The sequence below is a fragment of the Bombyx mandarina genome, chromosome 11 (assembly GCF_030267445.1).
Source record: "Bombyx mandarina strain Sakado chromosome 11, ASM3026744v2".
Lineage (NCBI taxonomy): Eukaryota > Metazoa > Arthropoda > Insecta > Lepidoptera > Bombycidae > Bombyx > Bombyx mandarina.
The window spans coordinates 573,748-601,663 of NC_143218.1; the positions used below are offsets into that span (position 1 = coordinate 573,748).

At 38.2% G+C, this 27,916-nt stretch overlaps 1 protein-coding gene across 6 annotated transcripts in view; it reads left to right on the forward strand.

Moving 5' to 3' along the window:
- Positions 1-2,772: 2,772 nt before the first annotated feature.
- The window catches only part of LOC114250477 (cytotoxic granule associated RNA binding protein TIA1), a 137,613-nt gene continuing 112,469 nt past the window's right edge, over positions 2,773-27,916 (forward strand). The window contains exon 1 of one of the 6 annotated variants that reach the window (XM_028184365.2): positions 2,773-3,359. In XM_028184365.2, the coding sequence (XP_028040166.1) occupies positions 3,296-3,359 (64 nt within the window). In that variant the 5' untranslated portion in view covers positions 2,773-3,295. The remainder of the gene's footprint in view (positions 3,360-27,916) is intronic. The other 5 variants (XM_028184367.2, XM_028184364.2, XM_089731213.1 and 2 more) reach the window with 5 other exon arrangements.

Below are 27,916 nucleotides of genomic sequence, written 5' to 3' on the forward strand. Positions count from 1 at the left end.
TTGAAAGGTTTTTGACAAGTGTTATAAAATCAATGACTTCGATCTTATATTTGAGGGAGGTGGAGGTAATTCATGTTGTTATTTACAGGCCCTGGTTGTTACTCTACTTCAGGTAGACCGTGTAATCACAATACCTTTACAAGAGGTTGGAATTAGGGGAAAGAGTAATACGTCAAACAGACTGAGGGTATCTTTAATAATAGTGGAATCTTCTGTCATGAGACCGAAGCTTACTTCTTTTAAATACAGAACCCAGCGGAACAAAACTTCATGGAGCTTTATATCGCGCGGGAGGAATCAGTGGTCACTAGTGGGAAGATAAGAGTCTTGTCATGGCTACATACCAATTTCATCAGAGTCATACGAGCTTAAAACGTAACCAACAGAGTGAATTTCGTATTTAAAATAATTATATGATTACTGAATAAAACTCAATTAAATTTCCACTACGCTCATAGTAGACTTCAATATCACAATTCGCTTTTTTTTAGCTTCGCTTCGAATAGAACAGATTGTTAACTGCCATCATGTCGTCCTTGTAACGCTTGTACAGTCGTTACGGCATGTCTACAATTTTCCAGAACATTTCCGGCTATACCCCTTCTTGCGTCGATAATCCTCAATGCTAAGGGTCGTGGCCTCATGAGGCTTTCTTAATACACATGGTGGGTACCCGCGTCCTCCCACGGCAGTGCTTTTGGAAGAGATTTAGTTCTTCGAGGCCGCTGAAGCCTTATTTGGATTCGGCTAATCAACCGCCGCCAGACATTCGGAGTTGACTGTTTTACGGTAGAAAGGTCGAGCTCCAAGTCAACCATCCTCTTTTCTCATCCGGGCTTGGGATCAGCATTGATAGTAGTAGTTAGTAGTCGTTTGGAAATCCGTTTTCGCTTTTGAACGACAGACGGAGTTACTCGCACCGGCATAACAATACAAATGTTTCTAGTAAAAATAACATACTCATTTCACATAGAAGAATATTTATCTTTTAATATTTTTGTAGTATATCTTATAATAATAATATGAATCTGTTTGACAATGACAAACGGATGTTTATTTGATTTCACTGAAGCATTTTCTCCTTTTGCGGGTCTTCTTCGATTCTGAAATACTGAAAAATATCTAAAATAATATTTCGTTTCAATGTTAAAATCACATACGTCAGAGAGCTCTGGTAATTTCGATTCGCATTTCGTTGTAGCTGCCACTGATATAACCTAAAATAGATAATACACATAAATTAGTTAGATAAGCAACTCAAGCATTCAACAAAAATGTTTACGGCGTCGGCCATTAGATGGCTTCGCTTCGATTAGTTTCTTACTGCTCCTGTAGATGGCAGTAACAAATTAACTATCCTATATTTTATTTTTAATGAAGGATTTCGTAAATTTTTAGAAACAACAAGTTAATCAATTTGCCTATAACAAATAAAGACTTGTATGATTTTTTTATTTTTTTTATTTTCTGTGCTTGGTTATATAATAATTAAATACCTTAACTTTAACAACATACAAGTTTAGGGGCATCCGCTGCAAGATGTTGCTAGTTTCGATACAATTTTTTTTGTCTTAAAGTATAGCAGTTTCAGGGTCCTGATAACCTGAAATAACTTAATTTGATTGATATAGCCGACCCGCGCTATGTTTTCATCTTGATCATCACCACCCATTCTAAAGAATGGATAAATCCACAACTGAACATGTTGTTCTTCATATGTCCGAATGGTCGCCTCACTGCTTAACACAAACACGACTGGCCCCCTCTGGTAATGGTAGCTGGCAACTGGAAACTCTAAATATTAGTTTAATAATAGTAAAATGCATATCATAAAACCAAGAACGGATGAAGTTAATGAAACACCAAATGAAGAAACAGCGAAATTCCCCACTAATCGCACTGTTCCGAGGATTTATTTATTAGAAAGGATTTTAAAAAAAAGAAGGTTATTTAATTTTAATAATTAAAATATTTGAAACTAGCATTTGAAATTAATTGGGGCAAGTGTCACCGGGAGTGCGGTTAGAATTGAACTGTGCGATCTATCGGCAACCTAACTAACTATCCTGCCTTACGTTATGCACCTTAAGTTGCATTTTTAGGTAGATTAATACTGGTAGGACCACTTGTGAGTCCGCACGGGTAGGTACCACCGCCCTGCCTATTTCTGTCGTGAAGCAGTAATGCGTTTCGGTTTGAAGAGTGGAGCAGCCGTTGTAACTATACTGTTACCTTAGAACTCATATCTCAAGGTGGGCGCATTTACGTTGTAGATGTCTATGGGTTCCAGTAACCACTTACCACCAGGTGGGCTGTGAGCTCGTCCACCTGTCATGCAGCGTGATGAGAGGACATGCAGATGATGATGTGGTCTCTGGAATTTAAGATCTAAACTGGCTTTCAGATTAGAAATAGCACCTTAATTATTCCATTGCAATTATGGATTTAGACCACATGTAACCAAAATGGGTGGTGACACCCACTTTCTGGTGTCAAAAAACGTAATCAATGTTGCCCTTTATAGAAATAATAATGGCAGAGCGTCTGATCGCTTACTATCATAAGATAGATAGATCTGTCCAGTAAAACCTCAAATAAATAACAAACAATCAATCAAAAATATAATTTTCCAATATTTGAGAACCGCCAAACCTCCGCGTAGCGAAATTTTGTCGGTACCAACGACCGGGCTGTAGTGTGAGTGAAATAGACTATACGTGCGTTAGAAAGAGAGGTCGGCTGTCAGTGAGCTACGCCCAATCAATGCATACAGCCTTCTATGCCTGCAGACATTTCAGTATACCGTGGCTCTCACCAAGAACGGTTGTGTCCACGTTCGTTAGATAGAAAAAAAAAATTAACCAAAAAAAAAAGACAACAAAATCCAAATTGTAAATAGCAGCTAACGTTGTTTATAACGTTATTAATATAAACGTAAAAATAGCATATTCAATTTATTCGTTATATAGGGTTTTGTAAAATTGAAAATCGAACGCGTCGGGACGACGGTGAACAAAAGAACGCGCGCGGGTGTGAGGCTTTTTGCAAATTATTTAACGTAAATTCCGGGAATAGGGTGTGCTGAATCAATGTGTCGGCTTAATTAACAAAAAAAGAGAAAGCGTTATCCGAACGCTATATTCGAATTACGTACGCATATTGTGTATTTAAATATTTTAAAAATAATTAAACGTAGCAAAGTGTTATTTGCAATTTATAACGTGTGTTTTTTAAATAGCGCGCTAAAATAGCGTTTAAACGATTTTTTCCCCGTGAAAAGGGGGGAGGAGCTGGTATGGCCTGTATCCTTTGTTCCCGACTGCAGTTTGTATCAGACGTGACCGGCGCAATGGAAAGAGGTAACAAGTACTATAATTTTGCAATGTAGATATGTTGCTTCGTATTATTTTGTGCATGGATTTCCGTGTTTTTTTTTTAACCGTTTAATGATGTAATTTAAAGAGTGGACTATTTATACCCAATTATCGAAGCTTGTGGAAAGTATTAAGCGGTAAGCTGGCCTGGCATTGCTGACGTCCATGGGCGACGGTGACTGTTGAACATTTAATCGGTTTGCTATTGCGACGATCACCGCTTGCCATCAAGTGGGTCGTATGCTTGTCTGTCGTCATGGAAAATAAAAAATAAAAATAAAATACAGTATAGAAACAAATAGCATAATGATTATTTTTGAATAAAAAAATGTTTTTTTTTTTTAAATGTTTTTTATAGAGTACCTGCAGCATTATCGTCAACTGTAAGCTTATCGTATTACTGAAATATGCGTTTTCGTTTATAAATTATGTTTTATTACGTGTGTGTATGGTTTTTAGGAACCATTGTTTTTCAAATGCTATGTTTACAGTCGTGATGAAATACAACGATATTTGTTTGCTTTAGAAGACAGGCGAGCGTACGGGCCGCTTGGTGATAAGCGGCGACCGTCGTAATACCAATAGCAAACTCAAAAAACAGTTTGTTTCATATTTTATTATCCTGTTGATGTCAGGATATTAGAGCGAACTTATAAATATGTATTGTCATCCTTGACGCATGTGCAAATATGGTTAAAATGACTTCGAAAAATTCCAAAAACATCCAAACATACAAACTTACCTATAAATCGTGTTAAAAAAGAGTTTATTAACCCATTGCTATTTATGTATTTTATAGACATTTAGATTTAGAGACACACATCTACACACATACATCCTGATTTCTACTCTGGATACTCTGTGTCTACAGAAGATCCAAACTGCAATTCCGCTGTGGTGATATTTATTTATTTTATTTTATATTATTTATTATGCTAGATGAACCTTAATGTACGCTGGTCTTCTAAAGCATTCTCTATCGGTCAATCCAGAGAGATGCAGAAAAAAGTATGTATTAGTTGAATAATTAAAGGAAATAGATGCTATACTTTATAATATAATGGTCATGCTTAGTAAACATAACCTAAATAAACCCTAATAGATATGTATGTAAATATTTTATATTAGATAGAAATATACTGGTGGTAGGACCTCTTGTGAGTCCGCGCGGGTGGGTACCACCACCCTGCCTATTTCTGCCGTGAAGCAGTAATGCGTTTCGGTTTGAAGGGTGGGGCAGCAGTCGTAACTATACTTGAGACCTTAGAACTTATATCTCAAAGTGGGTGGCGCATTTACGTCGTAAATGTCTATGGGCTCCAGTAACCACTTAACACCATTTGGGCTGTGAGCTCGTCCACTCATCTAGCAATAAAAAAAATATATATAAAAAATAAAAAATAATATTTTATTTTATTACCTACCTACTCAGATATGAACTTTGATACAGTAAAAGCTCTTTAGTCGCGCTTCCTTCATTCGCGTTTCAGATTAAAGAAATGGGATCCAATTCATATATACGCGACAAAAGATTTCTTTATTATGAAATCTAATCGATACGTTAGTACATACACATCGATAAAAAGGATTCCAATATGTAGGTATCCAACCGAATATCCTTTGTAAACGCACTTTTGTATGTATTCGTGAAATATTTACGAAGCATATGCCCTGCGAATATAGAGTTTTTACTTTGTTTATATATTACTATTATTAAATTATTATTACTGGTAGGTAGGACGTCTTGTGAGTCCGCACGGGTAGGTACCACCGCCCTGCCTATTTCTGCCGTGAAGCAGTAATGCGTTTCGATTTGAAGGGTGGGGCAGCCGTTGTAACTTTACTCAAACCTTAGAACTAATATCTCAAGGTGGGTGGCGGCATTTACGTTGTAGATGTCTGTGCTCCGGTAACCACTTACCACACCAGGTGGTCTGTGATCTCGTCGACCCATCTATGCAATAAAAAAAAGTCCATCAATTCTCGAGCCGAGTCACTCAAATCATTGGAAATATCGTTTTATCTAGTAGATTGGTAATGATGGTACCGCATTTTGAGTTAAATAGCACCATATTACCTGATTCTGTTGCGAAGCAATCACAGGTTCCGCTTTGAAGGGCGGGGCAGCCGTTGTAACTATACTCTTACCTTAGAACTAATATCTCAAGGTGGGTGGCAGGATTTACGTTGTAGATGTCTATGGGCTCCAGTAACCACTTAATACCAGGTGGGCTGTGATCTCGTCCACCTAACTATACAATAAAAAAAACTCCATCAATTCTCGAGGCGAATCATTTAATTCATTGGAAATATCGGTGTCTCTGGTAGATTGATAATGATGGTACCGCGTTTTGAACCCACTCTAACCGGCGCCATCTAGGCGGGCTTCGGACAGTCTGCCGACCGAGAGGGCTGGTGGTCGTGGCGCCGACGACCGCCAGTCCGGCGTCCCGAGGGGGAGGGTGATGGGAGAGATGTGCTCCGCACTAAACGCTTCACTTTCCCCCCTTTGCCTTGTCATGAGTTCTGTCTCATGCGAGGTTTGGACGTTGGTTGTTGAGCGACAGGAGGTTTTAGTCAGTTCGACTCTGACATACCCCGCCCAGTATCCCCAGAAAAGGGCGGAAGTCCGGCGATTTCCTCCTGACCAAAAAAAAAAAAAACCGCATTTTGAGTTAAATAGCACCATATTACCTAATTCTGTTGGGAAGCAATCACAAGTTCCGCTTTGAAGGGACATTATACGAAACATTTGATCTTGTACATACACACACACATAATAATATGTCTCAAGGTAATTAGTATCAACTTGTATTATCCATTGCTCGCTTAACAACAATGAGTGAGTGCATTTGCTGCCTGTCAAGAAAAATGAAAATTAAATAACAAATTAAAACACAAGTTCCATTTTATTCTTTTCAAAAGCTACACAGGATTGTTAAAAAGCTTTATTTCACTCGTTTGAAGTTCACAAAACGTAGACGAAGAGCTGCACAAAGGCTGCAGCTTTCAGAAACCTTAGCTTTATTTATTTTGAACTTATAAAAGCACATTAATACGGTTGTTGTCCAAAGCGAGTTTAAAAATTGTATTTTAAATGCAGGATCGAAATTGCTTTTGATGTAGATTATATTGTCTTTCAATTATGAGGTAGAATTTGAGGATTATTAAACCCACTTAAAAAAATATATTAATAATGATCCTGATTGTTGTTGTTCAACTCTTTTTATAACAACTAGTGGTCCCTCCCTCTGTAATCAAAATTCGACTATAATAAATTTCGATTATAAGTTCGACTATAAGAAATTTTAAGTTTGAACATTATTATGGTTCTATTGTTAAAGACTATTATACTTCTACTAGCTGACCCGGCAAACATTGTTTTGCCATATATAAGATTTCTAGGGAATTTCTAGTGTAGAAAAAAAACTAACTTATTGTAAGTGTGTAAGGATGTGGTAAATGAGTGAAAGAGGTATGTAGTGCTGTGAACGATGAGGGAATATATAATAAAAATAACAAAACTTCATTCAACCACATAATACCTCATTATAACAAAAAAAAGAAGTCCAAATAAAAAAAAATGTTAGAGGTGGACAACCCTAACCACTTAGGGTATGAAAAATAGATAGTAGCTGATTCTCAGGCTTACTGAATATGCATAAAAAATTTCATGAGAATCGGCCAAGCGGTTTCGGAGGAGTATGGGAACGAACATTGTGACACGAGAATTTTATATATTAGATACTCACAGATTTCGTCAAGACTTTAGACAAACAATATTATTCTATTCTCAATTTGACCACAGACTTTCAACAATAACAAAAGTTTTACAATAAACACAGAGTATATGTGTGTACATGTGTTGTGTCAAATACAGGGTAGTGTGTGTAATGTTTTCTTTATTGATTTAAAAAATATTTTAGGCATAATTAAAAAAAATATTAACATTCAGCACTCCTTCTCTATATTCTCTATAAGTGAGGAAAATTTCATACTCCTCCGTCCGCGCAATTTTCGTAAAAATGTGTACAAAGTTTCTGCTTCAGGTATTAATATATACTACTGATTTCGACTATTTATCATATTATACATACGTATAATATATAATCCTTTTTTATAACAAAAATAAACAAATAGTTACATCTTATCTTATACCTTTAAACGAGCAATTCTTGTATATCAATATATATATAATCTGAATCTCGGAAACGGCTCCAACGATTTTTATAAAATTTAGTATACAGGGAATTTTGGGGGCGATAAATCGATCTAGCTACGATTTATTTTTAGAAAATGTTGTTTTATTCGTGTTTTCAATAATCAACTTTATCGATAATCAACTTTATGACACTTTCCGACATCTATTGGTGAATAATAATACTATTAAGCTATTTCAGCAGATGGCGTTGTTTTCATATAAAAAAATAATAATAATAACGAGCAAAGCTCGGTCATCGTCTAGTAGTTATTATACAGTGAATATTTAAAGGTACGAAGAACACTTAGTCTAAGCTAAAATAAAACTAGTCTCATGATTGAATCTCTCGTTGGTTCGTTCACATTTATTATAATTTCGGCAATTTCCATATTCTTTAGAGCAGTGATTCTCAAACTTTATTTGTCGCGGCACACTCGTAACGATAAAATTTGACGGCACAAAAAGAAAAGAAAAACTATGAAGTTGTTTACTTACCATATCTTAATTAATGCAACGTTTGAAATAGTTCTAGATGATATTTTTTAATCTATACTATTAATATTATAAAGAGGAAAGATTTGTTTGTTTGTTTGTATTGAATAGGCTCCGAAGCTACTGATCCGATTTGAAAAATTCTTTCACTGTTTGGAAGCTACACTATTCCTGAGTGATATAGGCTATAATATTTTTTGAAAAAATTAGGGATCCTTACTAAAACTCCAATAATGTAACCCAAGGTGTAAAAAAATTATCTAAAATATTCTTTACATCGCGTACCCTGCGAAAACTATTGATGATAGAATAAAATAATGTACTACGACTTTGTAGAACACATTATTATTTACAAAAAGTGTCGCGACAGCATTTGTCTAACTATTATAGTTATGCCGCAATAAGTGTTCTTCTATTTAAAACAACGTCAAATATCGTTAAATTTTTTGTTAAAGACCCGAGCGCAGCCGGAGCGGGCCGCTAGTGTAAAATATAACAAAAACATTTGAACACAAAAGGTAATTTTCTTTAATTTAAACTTAATAAAAAAGCATTATTTAAAATACATTATAATGGTTGGGGAAAAAGTCTTTTCGCATTATAGAATGTATGAACTTGTAATAAAATCTCTTTGGCTATACTATGTATTTGTATCTGGGTGGTTTTGGTATCATTAAAAGTTTAAATTTTAAAGAGGATAATTCCAAATTCAAATTAGGAAACTGTGTGATTTTGGAACAAAGTTCCTTATGGAACGATGCGGAGGGGTACCCTAACCGTGAAAAAACGTCCGTAACGTAAGATTTTTATTAGTAATGCACACAGTGTACGACTTAACTTTGTAATAACGTAAAAAAAATACATATTTTTTTACCATTCATTGACCACGATCTCAGAGCGTTCGTTTGCGCAATACACTAACTCTTATGCAAATAACCGTGAATGAAGTGTACCACAATAAGTTCGCACGTTACCGAATGACCGTGGGTTGTTGCGAAACCTAAATTTTCTTTATACCTCGAATAGAACTTAAAATTAATATTTTTATAGTAAGGAACTTCGTTCCTATCCGGTGTCCCACGACACCACACTTTTTTTTATGCCCTTGTAGGCAGACGATCATACGGCCCATCTAAAGGTGAGTGGTTACCGTCGCCCATGGACTTCAGCAATGCCAGGGGCAGAGTCAAGCCGCTGCCTACCGCTATACATGCATCCATAAATTCTTACAACCTTTCGCGTTTATTATAGTAGTATTTATTAGTTAGTAGGATCTTTTTTCTTTCACCGAGGGAAGTAACGAAGGTTGTGAACACATTGTGTCCTCTGCGTGTATTCCCTTTGAGAAATTGGTACCTGCCCACGGGACTCGAACCCCGGCATCGATCGATACGAGGACACCGGCTGTTCCGCTCTTTAGACCGTTATGAATTTTTAACCGATTCCAAAAAGAGAAGTTGCACAATTCGCCTGTTTTTTTTTAATATGACGTGTTTGTTACCTCAAAATTTTTTTCGTGGTCGACCAATTTTTTGTTTTTTTATATGCAAGTCTATGCTTCTTGTGCGGCTTCATTAAAATTTTATCAAGATCTGACTTCTACTACATTGATGGTACCTTTTATTTTGTTGAAAGTGGTTTTGAATAATTTTGTAAAACTCTTGTGTGTACTATATCCACATTAATAAGGTGATTGTTTTGTTAATGTCTTTGAAGCGAAAGAAACGACAAGCTATACATCTATCATCTCGGGTGAACCAGCTCATATGGTGTTAAGCGACCTTACACTGAGACATGAAGTCGAATATGACGTGCTACCACAATTTTTTGATGTGAAACATCTATAGCCGCACGTAAAACCCATTTCTGGCGTGGCGACGCATGCCGTGGCGACGCATCGCCATGCGCAATCGACTATGCGATTCTCTCCCACTCGATCCGGCTTTAAGCCATCTCTCTCGCTACACTGAGCTCGAATACCTATAGTGTATACCCAGTAGTGTATACAGTGTTGTTTACTACAGTACACATAACCTCTGTTTTACTTGAAAACATTTTTTTTTTCGTAATTTTTTATTTTATCATTATAACATATTTAGTTCCTATCACAATCTGTTCTTTTCTGCATATTAATTTACAAAATAATGTCGATGTTTCACATCTGCCAGGCGTCCCGTGACGGCACACATTTTTTTTTCTTGTTCAACCGATTTTGTTTTTTTTATATGCAAGCCTGTTCTTCTTGCGCGGTTCCATTAAAATTTTATCAAGATCTGACTGTTGCATTGATGATATTCCCATATTAATATTGTTTAAAGCGATTTTCAATTATTTTTTAAAGTTTTTGCACCAAATCCACATTAATAAGGTGATTATTTTGTTAATGCGCTTGAAGCAAACGAAGCGACAAATTATGCATCTATCGTCACGGGTGATCCAGCTTATGTGCTGTTAAGCGACCTCACATTGAGACACGAGGTCGAAGCCTCAATTATATCGTATAATGCTCTCCCGCTCTTCAAACCGTTACGCATCATAGCTTCGCAGCAAAAACCGGCAGGAATATGATACCTACCCTTGCGAGTTTCCAAACGCCCTACCACCAGTCGAAACAAAAAGTCGTGTTACATTTCTCACTATGAAATCGCAACAAAAGGGATCTATAAGCCTTTAATTAAGCAATCCCTTATATTCCTTTCATTAAGTAATCCTTTATATTCCAAGATAAAAAGATGCATGAATCCATAATATAGTAATTATTGATTTATACATTTTTTCAACCGCCTCAACGTTCTGGTTAAAACCGATTTTCGCATGTCGACTTTCGTCTTCTTAAATTACCTTAAATTGCTCAACGTCCTTCTTATCAGCCCACAGACGTCCACCACCGGACGGTACCATCGCCCTGCCTATTTCTGCCGTGAAGCAGTAATGTGTTTCGATTTGAAGGAACTGTTGTAACTATACTAAGACCTTAGAACTCATATCTCAAGGTGAGTGGCGGAATTTACGTTGTAGATGTCTATTGGCTCCAGTAACCACTTAACAGCAGGTGGGCTGTGAGCTCGGTTGCAAGAGAACAAATAATCTTATAAGGATTGTTAATATGTACGGTAGATGGAAAAGTTCATTGAATAAATGTCTCGTTGAAAAAATCTGGGAAACTTTCTTTTTTTTTGAGTGCTCCAAAAGCACATTTGCATTGCAAAAGTCGATTGAAAAGTTTATGTTATGGCGTAAGAGGTACTTTTTTAAGTTCGATTGAGTGTTCCGTAATGGTGTCTTTTTGGGTACGTACTGCCATTGGTTATTTGACCTTTGAATATTTTTGTTTATTAAAAAAATATACTAGTTGTGGAGAGATATACGACAAATGGAAGATCTTCCACCGAACGGGTGATACGGCTCGGTAGGCCGACAGTCAAAATGTTGTTGTTCGGAACTTGTATATATGCTAGCTAATCTTGAGAATGTCGTAAGCGAAATTCAAGTATTTGTCAAATATCTTACGTTCTGTGACAGCTACCGCCACACTAGTTGACAGCGATAGTTGATAGGTTGTGTCCAGTGGCCTTCGAAAGATAATGTCTTCATCCGTCTTTATCCGTTTGAGGCTCGAAGTATCAACTATAGTCTATAGAACCTGCTCCATTTTTCAACATGAAATTTGCGATTATTTCGTTGTACAAAAAGGTTGATGGTGTTGTAATAATCTATAGTAAAAATATTGCCCAAATTCACTAAATCTTCAATAGAAGATTCTAAACCACTGGTGGTAGGACCTCTTGAGAGTCCGCACGAGTAGGTACTACCACCCTGCCTATTTCTGGCGTGAAGCAGTAATGCCTTTCGGTTTGAAGGGTGGGGCAGCCGTTGTAACTATACTTGAGACCTTCGAACTTATATCTCAAGGTGGGTGGCGCATTTACGTTGTAGATGTCTATGGGCTCCAGTAACTTAACACCAGGTGGACTGTGAGCTCGTCCACCCAATTAAGGAATAAAAAAAAAAAAAAGAAGCCATGTACGTGGTGCTGTTAAATTAAACAGCTTAAAAAAACTATCAATTTATTTACGACGCACAGGAAGCACTAGCACCACAAAAAAGAAGAGCGTGAAGATATATTTGGATGTTATGAAGTGTCAGAAAATACGTAATAGGTGTAATCTCGATTCGGTGGTAGATTCAGCGAAGCACTGCTCTTGCTAGGCTCAATTTTCGAAAATCAATTGAAATCGTCGTGTCCTAAGGTATAAGACGTCCGGTGCATACGTGTTGAGCGATGCACCGGTGTGCGAATCTCAGGCGGATACCAATTTTTCTAATGAAATACGTACTCAACAAATGTTCACGATTGACTTCCACGGTGAAGGAATAACATCGTGTAATAAAAATCAAACCCGCAAAATTATAATTTGCGTAATTACTGGTGGTATAGGACTTCTTGTGAGTCCGCGCGGGAAGGTACCACCACCCCGCCTATTTCTGCCGTGAAGCAGTAATGCCTTTCGGTTTGAAGGGTGTGGCAGCCGTTGTAACTATACTTGAGACTTTAGAACTTATATCTCAAGGTGGATGGCGCATTTAAGTTGTATATGTCTATGGGCTCCAGTAACTTAACACCAGGTGGACTGTGAGCTCGTCCACACATCTAAGCAATAAAAAAAAACTCTCAGGTTGAGCCCATGAGCTCACCTATCCGTCCGCGTTGGAATATCCCGTTAGGCAACTAATTAATGCTGTAAGCAATTATTTTAGATGTTTGTATGATTTCGACATTGATAACTATATACTTAAAAGTTGTATGCAATATGTTTTCGCAAAGTCATTTTGATGTACTTTAGGGCTGGTGGGTCGAGAAAGACATGTCACGCACTGGTGGAAATATCGCTGAGGGCGCGTTTCGACCCACCGCCACACCAATTGAAAGTTTATGATTTTACTTGCCGCAGCGAAGGTATCCTCTCAAAGACCAAACGTTTTGTTTTCCGCCATAATTATACGTTTCTATACGAAGGAACACTAAATTGGCGAACAATTATAAAACAAAATCACTTCGCACATCCCCCCCAAAAAGTCTTAATGAATTATGTAATTTGTGAGCTTTAAATGTGACCAGAAAATTGTTTATAATTTATGGATCTAGTCTATACTGTCTATACCAAAGTAGACAAGTCACCGCGACACGACCGTCGCAGGTATGTGTATACACAGAGAGTACGCCCTATACGTACTGACATAACGTATTCACGAGCACGGCCAGAATCTTCCCGAGCTTTTTCTGCACCATTATAATAATATAGCAAAGCTTCACTCAGAAGCCAGTGAAAACATTAAAAAAACGCTACGCAATTATTATCAATGTTTTCCGCATGAAAAAGCGAACAGAATACTGGTGATTCGATGTGGCTTCGTTTTTTGTGTGAACGCTGCCAAATGATCGCGAAAAATTGTGTCAACTGCGTTTTTCCATTAGGAGACACAGGGCGCCGATGGCTTTACTTCCTTTTCGTTACACGTGTATAGAAAAAGTTCTGTCATTTAGCAATAGACGCTTCATACGTCCTTACCTACGAAGTTGCGCTTCAGAATACTGACCATATGAAAATTGAAAAGTGGCTTATGCATGGTTTGCAATAGCTACTAAAATGAAATGAATTTTATTAAAAAAATATAGAAATCGATTTTCTGATCGAGTCCCTTGTTTATTCAATTAGTGTTGCGTCTGTTTCTTAGAGGTATCTTGGGGTGACCAAGAAAATAAATAAATCCGTTTACTTCCTCAAATATTAATTATATTGCTTTTAATTATTTTAAAAACATAGGTAAATTTACATGTGCGTCAATATTTTTTTTTTCGTGTAATAATAAAAATTTGACAATTGATGCCACTGTTGCATTTCCTGATTTCTCATTGGTTCGTGCGATATTACGTCACCGCTGGCCAATCACAGCAATTAATGTATGACGCGACGTTGATCCGTTAACTTTTAGTGTTTTAATCTTATTACACACTAGTTGCCCCGGCGAACTTTGTACTGCCTTAGAGGCAATAAATAAACAGACTTGATTTTACTAAGGTCAATTTTTTATTTGGATAATTAATGTAAATTAAAAAAGCAAGCATTTTAATGATTCTTTATTGGCCATGTATTTTTGTTGTCATTATTAATATTATCTTCAGTCCCTTCACTCGCAATGTCTCGAATCCTAGTTGCATTACGGCTTCGTCGGGAAAGATTTGATCGTATTGGTCGCGCCATGACTTTCTCAATGATTAATCATCTCGGCACAATAAGCTAATAGAAACTCGAAACAAACACATCAACCGGTCAACTTCAAAATTGTATTATAATTAACCATAGACTACACTACGTTTAGCTGTCAGTTGCGTTTTATTATTCCATATCAGTTCCATTTTGTTATACCACGTTTTATGTCACGTCCTACGGGAACGTGATAAAAAGTATCCTATGTCCTTCTTCTGGTTCTAAGCTACCTCCCCACCAATTCTCATCCTAATCAGTTCAGCCGTTCTTGAGTTATAAATGGTGTAACTAACACGACTTTCTTTTATATATACCTATATATAGATTTTATATTTTGTATGTTTTTCACAAATATGGAAGCGATTAAAAATACGAGTGATTATGGAACACGAGTTCCGTTGCGGTAGCAATGTCATGCAAACAGCTTCCAACATCAATGCCGTGTACGGAGTTAAGACTACATCTGAATGCACGACTCATTATTTGTTTGAATGCACCCGACATCGAAATTTTAATTTAAAAAATTAACTCCGTTGTCGCCCGAAAAATTTATGTCAACAATGACGAATTAAAGGCGACAGTGGAAGCTGAAGATATTCAATCTACCGCTGATTTAGCAGTAGTTTTCAACGTTATATAATATCATAATATCTTGCACTGCACTAAAATTCGCATGTCAACTAATGACAAAGCATACAGGCTGCTTTTAACTTATGTAATAACTCATTTTCACTATGCTTGGCGAATAAATTATTTCTTTCTTTCTTCCTTTCTTTCTTAGTGTCAAGCAATATCTGTCCATTTACGACAAATGGGCAATGAAAAAAACTTGATAAGTGGGTGCCGCACTAATTGAAAGGTCACCAGCGTGATGAACGCCTTAAGGCATGACTTGTGGTGCTTAACAGACGCAGAAACGAAGGGATATTGAACCGCATTGTCACTTGTTTGATAAATAATGAATTCATTTTGATAATTGTAAGCAGACGTCTTCTCTTCTTAGTCGAATACTTCATTGCTGAAGGTCGTGTCCCTGAAAGCCCTTCGTTGCTCTTTGTACCATCAGCTTCCATTTGCTTCGGTTTTCGGCTTCTCTCAGGGCGTTCGCAACAGAGTCCAGTGAGCGCAGTTATCTGATCCGACCAACGGTTTGGTGGCCGGCCGGCGGGTCTTTTCCCTTCTACCTGCCCACCACAATAAATCTTTCAAGGTTGTCTGGTGGCTGCCGAGCAATGTGACCAAAGTAACCAAGAACTTTCTGGTGGTTATTTTTTTTTTTTTTATTTCTTAGATGGGTGGACGAGCTCACAGTCCACCTGGTGTTAAGTGGTTACTGGAGCCCATAGACATCTATAACGTAAATGCGCCACCCATCTTGAGATATAAGTTCTAAGGTCTCAGTATAGTTACAACGGCTGCCCCACCCTTCAAACCGAAACGCAATACTGTAAGTCACGGTTACTGTCTTGTGGTCTAGTGCCGGTATTATGAATCACAGCTTCTTACCAAATGCCACCAGCATTACTGCTGATGTGTATTGTGAGGAAGAGATAGTGAATGGCCGGCCGACTTGGTTAATTGCTCCTACACGACATGGCTCGACCTTATACGACCTAACAGAAGGTCTCTAAGCAAAAAGAGCTATGGAAGTTTTGCGTCATTTTTTTATTTTTTTTATTTTTTTATTGCTTAGATGGGTGGACGAGCTCACAGCCCACCTGGTGTTAAGTGATTACTGGAGCCCATAGACATCTACAACGTAAATGCGCCATCCACCTTGAGATATATGTTCTAAGGTCTCAGTATAGTTACAACGGCTACCCCACCCTTCGAACCGAAACGCATTACTGCTTCATGGCGGAAATAGGCGGGGTGGTGGTACCTACCCGTGCGGACTCACAAGAGGTCCTACCACCAGTGAAAAAATCCACCGTAATCACCAGACTTTTCGCCAACAAGATTCTACTTTTTCCAAAGTTGGGGCATCGGATCGTTTGGAACCTTTGGGTCTGTGGAGGGACTTCGGCTTCCTCTGTTTTTTGTACCGTATGTTCCATGGGGAGGGCTCTGAGGAATTGTTTGAGATGATACCATTATCTCGTTTATACTGTCGCACCGCCCGCCATCGGAGTATCGTTCATCCATACTACCTGGAGCCACAGCGGTCATCCACAGTGCGTTTCCAGAGATCTTTTTTGTCACCTATCATTCGGCTTTGGAATGAGAGGGGACTCCACGGAGTTTCTCGAGCGTCGTAACAATGACGTCGTAGCAATGATGTAGCTCCCGGAGCTACGCCGTAGCTTTATATAGTCGTAAACCGATTACAATAAATTTTCTTAAGTTGTTGTGATATATTTTTTAGCTAACGAGAGCTAGCGAGAGGGCTTTAAACAAAGACTGAAGCCAGGAGAAGTTCTATTTCCGGCCTCCATCTCAGCGGTGACAGATCAGTGTGAAGAGAGATACGCTCTCTCTCTCTCTCTCTCTCTCTCTCTCTCATTCTGTCGCCTGATGATAAACTCACAAAAGTCGAGCATCAAACTCTAAGACCCATCGAATCCACAGTGGTAGCACTCTGTCGACGATTCTCTTCCTTGACTATGCTATTGATATTGCTAATATACCAGACCGACGGTGACCGTGTATTTTCCATTTTTACTAAGTAATATTTTATCATCGAAGCTTTTGTTTGAATGAAATCAAATTCGCGAATACATATTTAACAAAGTAATTGTTCTTGTTCAAACGGAATTTTCAATTACTTTCAGTACGGTTTAAATAGATTTAATTAGCGTATTATTTGCTATTCATTTAAACTAATGAACCCGAGCCGTCACTGTGTGATAATGAATTACATTCATAGGTATTGCGCCAACGGTTACTATCTCATAGTAATATCTCATCTCATACTGTTGTTTACTGGTGGGAGGACCTCTTGTGAGTCCGCACGGGTAGGTACCACCGCCTCGCCTATTTCTGCCGTGAAGCAGTAATGCGTTTCGGCTTGAAGGGTGGGGCAGTCGTTGTAACTATACTGAGACCTTAGAACTTATATCTCAAGGTGTGTGGCGCATTTACGTTGTAGATGTCTATGGGTTCCAGTAACCACTTAACACCAGGTGGGCTGTGAGCTCGTCCATACACCTAGGCAATAAAAAATATATATAAATGGTACTATCTCATAAGACGTCATAACTAAGTCGCAATATATACATATATATGTTGGATTAGGACTCAGACATTAGGAATGTAACTGTGGTATAGAACATAAGAATTTATGACTATTAACTAATCACTGATTGTAACCCAGTAATTTAAATCTATACTAATATATTAATCTACAGTGGTTTTTACAGATGTTCCGTTATAACTACTGAACCATGCATCCGATTGACTTGAAACTTGGTATCCATTTAGAAAATGCATGTACTTAATGGATAACCTAATAGTTATATGAGTGTTGGACTCCCTAATAATAATGAAAATAAATAATAATATTGTTAATTTGAAATGCCCAGCGAAGCTTGCGAGTACGGCTAGTGAACTATAAAAATGGACACTAAACTAATTAAGTCACAATCGTGAATGATATCGGTCACATAGGGCAGTACTATCTGTCGCGGACAGAGTTCCGTGCACCAACCGCCATAGGGGCAGTACTAATCGTCAAAGACAACGTTCCACATCCAATACTGTGCAGTACTAACTGTCGAAGACAGTAGTCCGCACACCAAGACGCATCTGCTCAAATGCGTGTAGAGCTTTTTTTTCCTACCTAAGCTGATAGCTTTGAGAGGCTATTCCAGCGTAACCTTAACTAGCAGTTGAGCTCAAACGAAACGCAACCCACTGAGAAGACCCGGTGAGAAACTCAGTTGGCTGTGTCTGTGGGTTAATTTACTAGTCGAGCCCTTCGTCGCAAGTGACGGGTTCGACGAGAACGATGACCGGTTAGTGGATCGAAAGGATCCGAAATGACGTGTTTAGGGTGATGTCGACTGTTTACCATTCGGTCCGCAGAATCGAGAATGTAGTTACCGGCGGCCACGGTTCTCGTGTCATGCCGCTTTTTTGAAATAATCACACATGAACCGGATGCGACGTATATTTATGTACCGTCGTGGCGCTAGTAGTGACATCATAGAACACAAGGTATTTGACACATCAAATCTCTCAAACAGGTTCCGAACAACCACATTCGGACCGTCGGTCCACCGAGCAATCTCATTCGCTCAGTGTAACATCTTAACTTTGTAGTTAACTCCCAAATCCTTTCATCTTTTTATAATTTTTTTGTAATGTTCTGCATTAAATTTGCAATTTTGAAGTCAAACTTCTAATGCGACTTCCAGCAAGGTTGCGTTAAACGTACTGGTGGTAGGACCTCTTGTGAGTCCGCGCGGGTGGGTACCACCACCCTGCCTATTTCTGCCGTGAAGCAGTAATGCGTTTCGGTTTGAAGGGTGGGGCAGCCGTTGTAACTATACTTGAGACCTTAGAACTTATATCTCAAGGTGGATGGCGCATTTACGTTGTGGATGTCTATGGGCTCCAGTAACCACTTGACACCAGGTGGGCTGTGAGCTCGTCCACCCACCTAAGCAATAAAAAAAAAAAAACGTTTAACGCTACTATGCTAGGAAGAGACAGAATCAGAGTGAATGCGTGGCACTCGAACGCATGCGCGTAGTATACCTGTTACAGCGCGAGCGTTAGCAACGAGTAGCGACCAAAAATATGTATAATATAAATGTTTAAGATGTCGCATCTCTTATACACAGCATTCTCTATTAAAAGAGCAATCTGATTTAGGATGAAAAATGAAGAAAACCACAATACTACACATCGAAAAAGAAGTTTCACTTCATCCACGTGGACCAAACTGCACGCACACTTTTTTTTACTTTTAAATCTTCACTTAACAATTCATTTCTTTTGACATCACCTTGACAACTTGTCGTATTAGTATAGGCGTATTAAAATGTCAACAATCAAATACGCAGAAGTCATACATTATTTGACCACGAAGCGTATCAACTGTGGACTTTTGGGTCCGTGCCAAACGTCGACAACACCTATCCAGGTGTACGTAATATACATTTATATTGAAATCAGTAAATGTTTTCGGGTTCTATCCTCGAAATTTTTTATGATGTCCCTGCTTCCCGGCAACGGTTTGATGAGCGAAAAATAAAAACCACCGTAACATGCACTGTACACCCTACAGGAAGCTTTTCTACTTCTTATTTTTCATCGTTCCCTCACTGTTGAGGATCGCTATATGACTTTCCTCCACAGTGCTCGATCATGGGTGGCATGGACCGTATTGTATAGACTACCACCAACCGCTTCCTTAACCAGATCTGACCATTTGGATGTTGTTCTGCCCACGGCAGATATGTATTTCATTGTTTTTAATCATTTTTTTATTTTTGTTTGGAATAAATGTTTATTATTATTATTGTTATACTATTTACGACGTTTCAAAGACTTCGCAGTTTTCTGGTCACGAAAGACTAAGGTTTTATCAGTCGACATTTGCTAACTACCGCCTCTTTAATTTCTAGATTTCACGTGTAATTTGACACAGATCGACCTAATGGTATTTTGAGGATTGACAGTTTGTTTAACTTAGGTTTTCATCTTCACGATATAAGGAACCCAGGTGTTAGAAAAGCGTCAGCCAATCGACAATATAATGACAATAATTATATCTTAGACTCGCGAACTTTTTGAAGTTATACTTCTTTAGGCGTGCTATGAAAAATTGATGAGAGTGAAATTTTACGATGCGCGCGCATCGTGACACAAAATTAACAGAATGAAGTTGCCCACTAAATCGCTCATTACAATACGACCGACGTACCTTGGCGAGTCTGAATATATCCGCAGGTGATCTTTCCGAACCGTACCGAGAATTGCCGAATTTATACGATGTCAAGAAAAGGGATGTCCAATATGCGTGTTTGAGGATGTTGTTTAATCGATTTTTTTTCAAATTGATTAGAATTTAAATAATAAAAAAAAGAAATAAATTTAATAAAAATAAAGTATAACTTCTTACGCGCGTACATAAGTACACGCACCCTTTTTTATTTACTAGATCTATATGTCGTGGATAACGACTTTTAGTTGCCGTGGATAACGACTTTTAGTAATATTAAGACAGTGGTTTTGATTATTATTTTAAATGATGAAATGTTGTTTTGATAAATATCACAAGATGAAGGGTAGACTCCGTAACGCCACAGCATAAAATGACGGTACGTGGACAGAGTCGTGGCATTCCGTGTCAGACAGTCATTCTGTCCGTCTCAGTCAGTGAGTCTCTGACAGTCAGTCAGTCAGTCAGTCGGTCTGTCGGTATGTGCAACCAAACACATGGGGTAGAAGTAAAACCTTCCAAAATTAAAATACAATTATCCTAAACGTCTTAAGTATATGTAAAATTTTGTCATTAGTAAATAATTGTAAGGTAGCGCCCTCTGTGAATTGATATTTTAATTTCACGTATAATCCTAAATTAAAATTCACTACAAGAGCTTTCATACACACGTTAGTATTAAAAAATCTTACAGATGGCGCTGTATTAAATAGTATGTATATTTCTGTCTCATTCTTTGCTGGCTTCATCCTACACATTTTTGTATTTGTGTCTCTTACCTGTCGTTTTTTCCGTTGCATCCGGTTTGAAATCACAACGATTCTAAAGATGTTTTCACTTCAAAACATTACACCCTCTACCATGTACCACACACACGCATATAATAAAATAATATAGTCTTTTGTTTATTGTTATACTCTATGGTCAAATTGAGAATAACTTAATATTGTTTATCTTTATTATTATTTATCTATAGTGTAGTGTTGGCGAAATTTGTTGTTATAGAAGTATAATAAGTCTTTAAAAATAGAACCATAATAATGTTCAACTTAAAATTTCACTTAATTATAGTCGAATTTCGACCGCGGGACCACTGGTAAGCTATTATTATATGACGTTAACATCATAAAATTGGCGACAGCATTTACGTGTCTTCTCCCTCCGTTATCATAAGAGCGGTTGGAGATAATGTCGCAATAAAGATGAAATCTCGAACCCACGCTCTCATATCCTAGCAGCCACAGAACAAAGACACCGATTCCAATTCCACACTAATCCCTCACGAAACTTTCGCGCTAAGAACAGTAAACTAATTTCCAAGTTGAAAAATTCCGACGCCGTTATCTTAGCAGCGGCGAGATCAAAGATCGGCGAGCACAAAGGAACGCGGCACATCAAAGCAATCGGGTATTTATACAGGCTGTGTACATTTTCAAGTGGCTACCGGACTCTAGGGGATCGTTTTGCCAGAATTCACACTTCCACTTAACAATGGACAAACGAGTTGACTTTCGATTAGTGAGTACTGCTTTATTGTCATTGTAATATGGATTAAATTTGAATCAAACCGTATTTGCAGCGTTGTTTGGCGCTTTGGAGGTATCGACAAAGAGAAGATTTGCGTCTATCCGCCGAGCGGGTGAAATTGCTTGGTAAACCGACGATCCAAACGGATTTTCCTACCTATTATAGTAACCTCAAGGGGCTATTCTGGATTCACCGAACTAGTAGGTGAGCTCACGGGGCTTAAACCGGATGTGTTGCTAACACTGGCCCTAGCAAGAGCAGTGCTTCGCATAATCTTACCGGTCACCGTTCTCGTCGATCCCGTCGCTTGCGACGAAGGCTCGGCGACTAAATTAACCCTCAGACACAGCCCACTGAGTTTCTCGCCGGATCTTCTCAGTGGGTCGCGTTTCCGATCTGGTGGTAGATTCTGCGAAGCACGGCTTTTGTTAGGTTTGGTGTTAGCAACGTCGTCAGGTCTGAGCTTCGTGAGCTCACCTATTAGTTAAGGTTCCGCTGAAATAACCTCTCAAGGCTATCAGCTTAGGTAGGGAAAAAAAAGCAGAATCTACCACCGTATCGGAAACCCGACCCACTGAGAAGATCCGACGAGAAACTCAGTGGGCTGTGCCTATGGGTTAATTTACTCGTCGAGCCCTTCGCAAGACGGGCTCGACGAGAACGATGACCGGACTCCGAATCTTATTGTTCGCAATTACTATATATGCAAATTTATCCTGAAAGCGTCGCTGGCGCGATTCAGATATCTGTCAAATATCCTCTGTTTTATAATATAGCTGTCGTTACAGTGCATTGACCTTGGTCACTGCCGCGTCTTTGTGAATGATATTTAATGTGATGATGACACCTGTTTTAGCTGTGTTGCGTCGATCTGGAACAGCGCCACCCTACTACCTCTGTGGGGGTTTTAAAGCCACTAATGGATGGTGGTAAGACGTATTATATTCCCTTCGATTCCCGGGAGTCTTAGACACAATTAATTCCACTTTTACGGCTTAATCTCGGGTTTTGTTGTTGTTATTTTATTGTTACCAACCGATTTTCTACTCGTTCAGTAGCCATTGGCGAAGCTTAGTGTAATCATGTTTTTATGGAATTTGTCATTCATTTCTTCTTCGAAACGTTCAGCGACAACCTATAATATAAAAATATTGGCTGTCTGTAAATTCGGTTTATGGATGATAGTTTTACGTGATAACGTCAGTAGCGGAACTATCCAAACTGCTAGATCTGACGTCACGCGAGAAAGAGATAAATGTGTCACTAGCTAATGCTTCGGCCGATCGTGCCTCTCTATCGCTGGTTCCGCGCTCTCGCTTGCACGCTCAGACTCGGGCGGAACGTGACACTTTTTCGTGCGTGCAGCCCGTGTTCATTTATAAGACGTTATCACGCCAAAATGAAATGCATGAATTAAACTAATCTAAATCTTGAGATGTCAGTCATTATGGTCGAATTTCAGTCATCGAACGATCTGTAGTATATTCAAATGAGCCAACAAAACGTTTGTCTTTACTGTGACAGGTCCTTCTTAATCCAAGATGCATCCATTAGTCCCTTACTTCAAAGGGATTAGAACAAAGAGATTACGTTAAGGGCTGTGTGTCCGTTGTAAGTAACCATAATGATATTACGGCCCGTTTATTGACAGTACCAGCTGACAGGTGACAACATACCTTGCCTATTTACTTACTGTATAATTTACGTGTTTAGTTTCGAAGCCGATATTTAAATATTTAATTTAATTAATTTCAGTTGAAATCTTACTGGTGGTAGGACCGCTTGTGAGTCCGCACGGGTAGGTACCACCACCCTGCCTATTTCTGCCGTGCAGCAGTAATGTGTTTCGGTTTGAAGGGTGGGGCAGCCGTTGTAACTATACTTAGACCTTAGAACTTATATCTCAAAGTGGGTTGTGCATTTAAGTTATAGATGTCTATGAGCTCTAGTAACCACTTAATACTAGGCGGGCTATGAGATCGTCCACATATCTAAGCAATAACAAAAAAAAAGTTCAGGTACATGTCGTCGAGTGAGCATCTCTCTTCATTTTATTGCGTATGCGTGAAAAAACTCGACCTTGCCCCTTGAGACATGAGGTCGAACTTTTGTATAATATAATTTCCCGTCTCGTCACTCAAACCGGAAGCCAGGACTGCTTTGGAACAGAAATAAGAAGGATGTTGGTGCATACACAGCTGAGGACACAATAGCATTGCCCGACACAGAATAGCATTGGTGCCACGTCCTTACGGATCCATCAGATCCAATAACTCTTGCATTAGATACCTTTAGCTCTAACACTAGGAGCGGGCTGAGGAATCCCGGTAACCGTGCTCGTCGAACTTGACAAAGAGGTCGACGTGCAACCTAACACATGCATGAGCCCGCTGAGTTTCTCGCCGAATCTTCTCAGTGGGTCGCGATTCCGATCCGGTAGTAGATTCATTCGCGAAGCAATTGCTCTTGAGTTTTTAGGTCTCCTTCGGAGGCGCTCGGGCAGTTGTTAGCAAATCCCACCCCTCCTGGCTGAGCCTTTACTCGCCCACCTGTTCTGGTGAAACTAGAAAGGCCTCCGGGCCACCAGTAATCTTTCAATCATAAAAAAAGCATTGGTGCAGTTTAGTTTAATTTTGAGCTCCAGTACAGCCGTGACATTCAAAATGATAACAAGAAAAGAATCGGTAAATTAATTATATGACATTTAAATTTATTGATGATACTCAAAACGGTCGCCCAATCACTGGTTTTGATACGATTTTATTGGAAATAGCGGTCCCCCGGTAGTCGAAATTCGACTATAATTCATTGAAATTATAAGTTTGAACATTATTATAGTTCTATTGTCAAAGACTATTTATTATATTTTTATAGTCACAGATTTCGCCAAGATTACACTATAGACAATTCGCCAAGATTACATATTTGTAGTCGTCGTGGCCTAACGGATAAGACGTCCGGTGCATTCGTGTTGAAGGCAACGGTGTTCGAATCCCGCAGGCGGGTATCAATTTTTCTAATGAAATACGTACTCAACAAATGTTCACGATTGACTTCCACGGTGAAAGAATAACATCGTGTAATAAAAATGAAACACGCAAAATTATAATTTGCGTAATTACTGGTGGTAGGACCTCTTGTAAGTCCGCGCGGGTGGGTACCACCACCCTGCCTATTTCTGCCGTGAAGCAGTAATGCGTTTCGGTTTGAAGGGTGGGGCAGCCGTTGTAACTATACTTGAGACCTTAGAACTTGTATCTCAAGGTGGGTGGCGCATTTACATTGTGGATGTCTATGGGCTCCAGTAACCACTTAACACCAGGTGGGCTGTGAGCTCGTCCACCCATCTAAGCAATAAAAAAAAACAAATACTCATTATATTAAAGATAAACAATATTAACCTATTCTCAAATTGACCACAGACTTTAATGACTATAAGCAATAACAAAAGTTTGACAATAAACAAATAGTATAGTATTTATGTGTATGTGTGTGTAATGTTTTTATTTATTGATTTAATGTTTTATAAATGCATAATTTAAAAAAATATTAGCATTCTGCACTCCTTCTCTATATTCTCTATGAGTGTGGGAAATTTCATACTCCTCCGTCAGCGCAATTTTCGTAAAAAGGGGTAAAAAGTTTTTGCTTCACGTATTAATATATAGATAATACATATTATGTATGTTTCTTTGTACGTAAGGGAATCTTTGAACGTTATTTTCACCGATTTCAAATGCTACAATTTGCCGACGCATCAATCGATGGCGGATTCAATAATTTTTTTACTTCGCTCTAACATCCTGACCAATATTTAAGATATATTTTTTTGAATTTTTGAACTACATATTATTATCTTTTAATGGTTTATAGTAAATCTATATATTTTCACTTGTCAAACTTAATGCTAAAAATGTGAAAATGTGTTTGTTTGTTCTTTTTTCACGTCAAAACGAAGCAACGGCTTGACATTATTTTCTTAAGTAATAGTATTAGGCCAGAAGAGTGACACAGGCTACCTTTTATCGTAAAAAAATATGTCATTCTCGCGGAAAACCACATTGACCCTTTTCCTTGACTACACGGGTGAAGTCAAATAGCTTATTTAAATATATATATTTTTATATCTCCGCCTCCATACAACTAGTACGAAGCGGAATGCGCATGTAATATAATTTGCATTTATATCATGATGGATATAATATGTATGTTCAAGTGTTACTCTATACAAAAACGGATAATGGTTAAATGAATAATAATTGTTATGTCGAGTGTTAAGAATAAATTAAGTTAATTGACTGAAATTATACGTCGGTTTTACGACATTTATGCTATTTGGGTGCGCAGTTACCGTTTTGGTGGGCAGCGGCTTGGCTCTGCCCCTGGCATTGCTGATGTCCATGGGCGACGGTAACCACTTACCATCAAGTGGGCCGTGTGCTCGTCTGCCTAAACGCCAATAAAAAAAAACGTCGCGATTTGTCTGTGCCCTTAGCATTGATGATCATTCACCTTTATTTAGGACGAATGCACGTGTCTGCCTACTGCTAGTAGTATTAATAGACAAAGATAAAAATGTTGCGCTAATTTACTTTAATGTTTTTCGGCTTATACTAATAATAATAACTAGAGGTCCCGCAGTAGTCGAAATTCGACTATAATTAATTGGAATTGTAAGTTTGTACACTATTATGATTGTATTTTATACTTCTATAATCACAAATTTCACCTAGACTACACTATAAAAAATATGAACAAAGACGAACAATATTTAATATCAATTTGACAACAGACGTCAAAAACAAAAGTTTGACAATAAATAGTATGCATGCGTGTGTGCGTCAAATACATGGTATGTAGTGTGTATAATATTTTCTTTATTGATTTAATGTATCTTTTATGCATTATTTAAAAAAAATATTAGCATTGTGCACTTCTTCTCTATATTCTCTATAAGTGTGGAAATTTTCATACTCCTCCGTCCGCGCAATTTTCGTAAAAAGGGATACAAAGTTTTTGCTTCACGTATTAATATATAGATAATAATAATATAACTCTTTATTTAACACCACATGCACAGAGTAAACATATAAAACAAATAATAGACGGTGACATAAATTGGCGGCCTTATCGCTGAAAGCCATCTCTTCCAGGCAACCTTGCAGGGAGAGGAATGAGCAAACTAGCATGGACGGTGCTATATCTTAATAAATTTACATAAAAATATATACTTATATACACATGTGAAAAATAATACTAATGTAATACAAAAATGTAGTAATCATTAAGCATTTACGCAAATAAAAAAAAAATTACATTCAAATAGTCCACATCCCTTTGTCTGAGTCACGCAGATTAAAAAAAAAATACAATTAAACCAAACCCTTTTTAGTGTTACGTGGTCAATAAAAAAAAAAAGTTACCCTATCAATTACTAAATGTGTCAAAAATTTTACTCGGCTGTTCGAATTATGCCATTCGGAAGGTGTGTGTATTTATTCAAACTCAAAATATTAAATTAGGGTTGCCACTAAGTATACAATTTATTTATTAACTTGTTTACAGTAACTTAGTAAGGATATTTTGTTCCCTACCTATGCTGATAGCCTTGAGAGGCTATATCAGCTTAACCCTAGCGTGTAGGTGAGCTCTCGGGGCTCAAACCAGGAGGTGTTGCTAACACTGGCCCTAGCAAGAGCAGTGTTTTGCAGAATCTACCACCGGATCGGAAACGCGACCCACTGAGAAGATCCGGCGAGAAACTCAGTGGGCTATGTTTTTTTTTATTTATTTTTTATTGCCTTTGTAGGCAGACGAGCATACGGCCCACCTGATGGTGAGTGGTTACCGTCGCCCATGGACTTCAGCAATGCCAAGGGCAGAGCCAAGCCGCTGCCTACCAAATGCCAACCTATGTTTATGGGTTATATGAGCATATTTTAAAGTGATAGTTTGAAAATAGTGACTTGAAACTTGATTAAATGAAAACGAGACGAGCATATCGAGGGGTGAAATACTATTTGGTTTGAGCGACATTTTGCTTAATACGCGACATTTATCAATTAGCTGACCCGGCAGACTTCGTAGTGCCTCAATCGATAAATAAAAGACACATCAAGGGGACACATCAAAGGAAAAACAAAATTGTTTGTTGTTATATAATTCC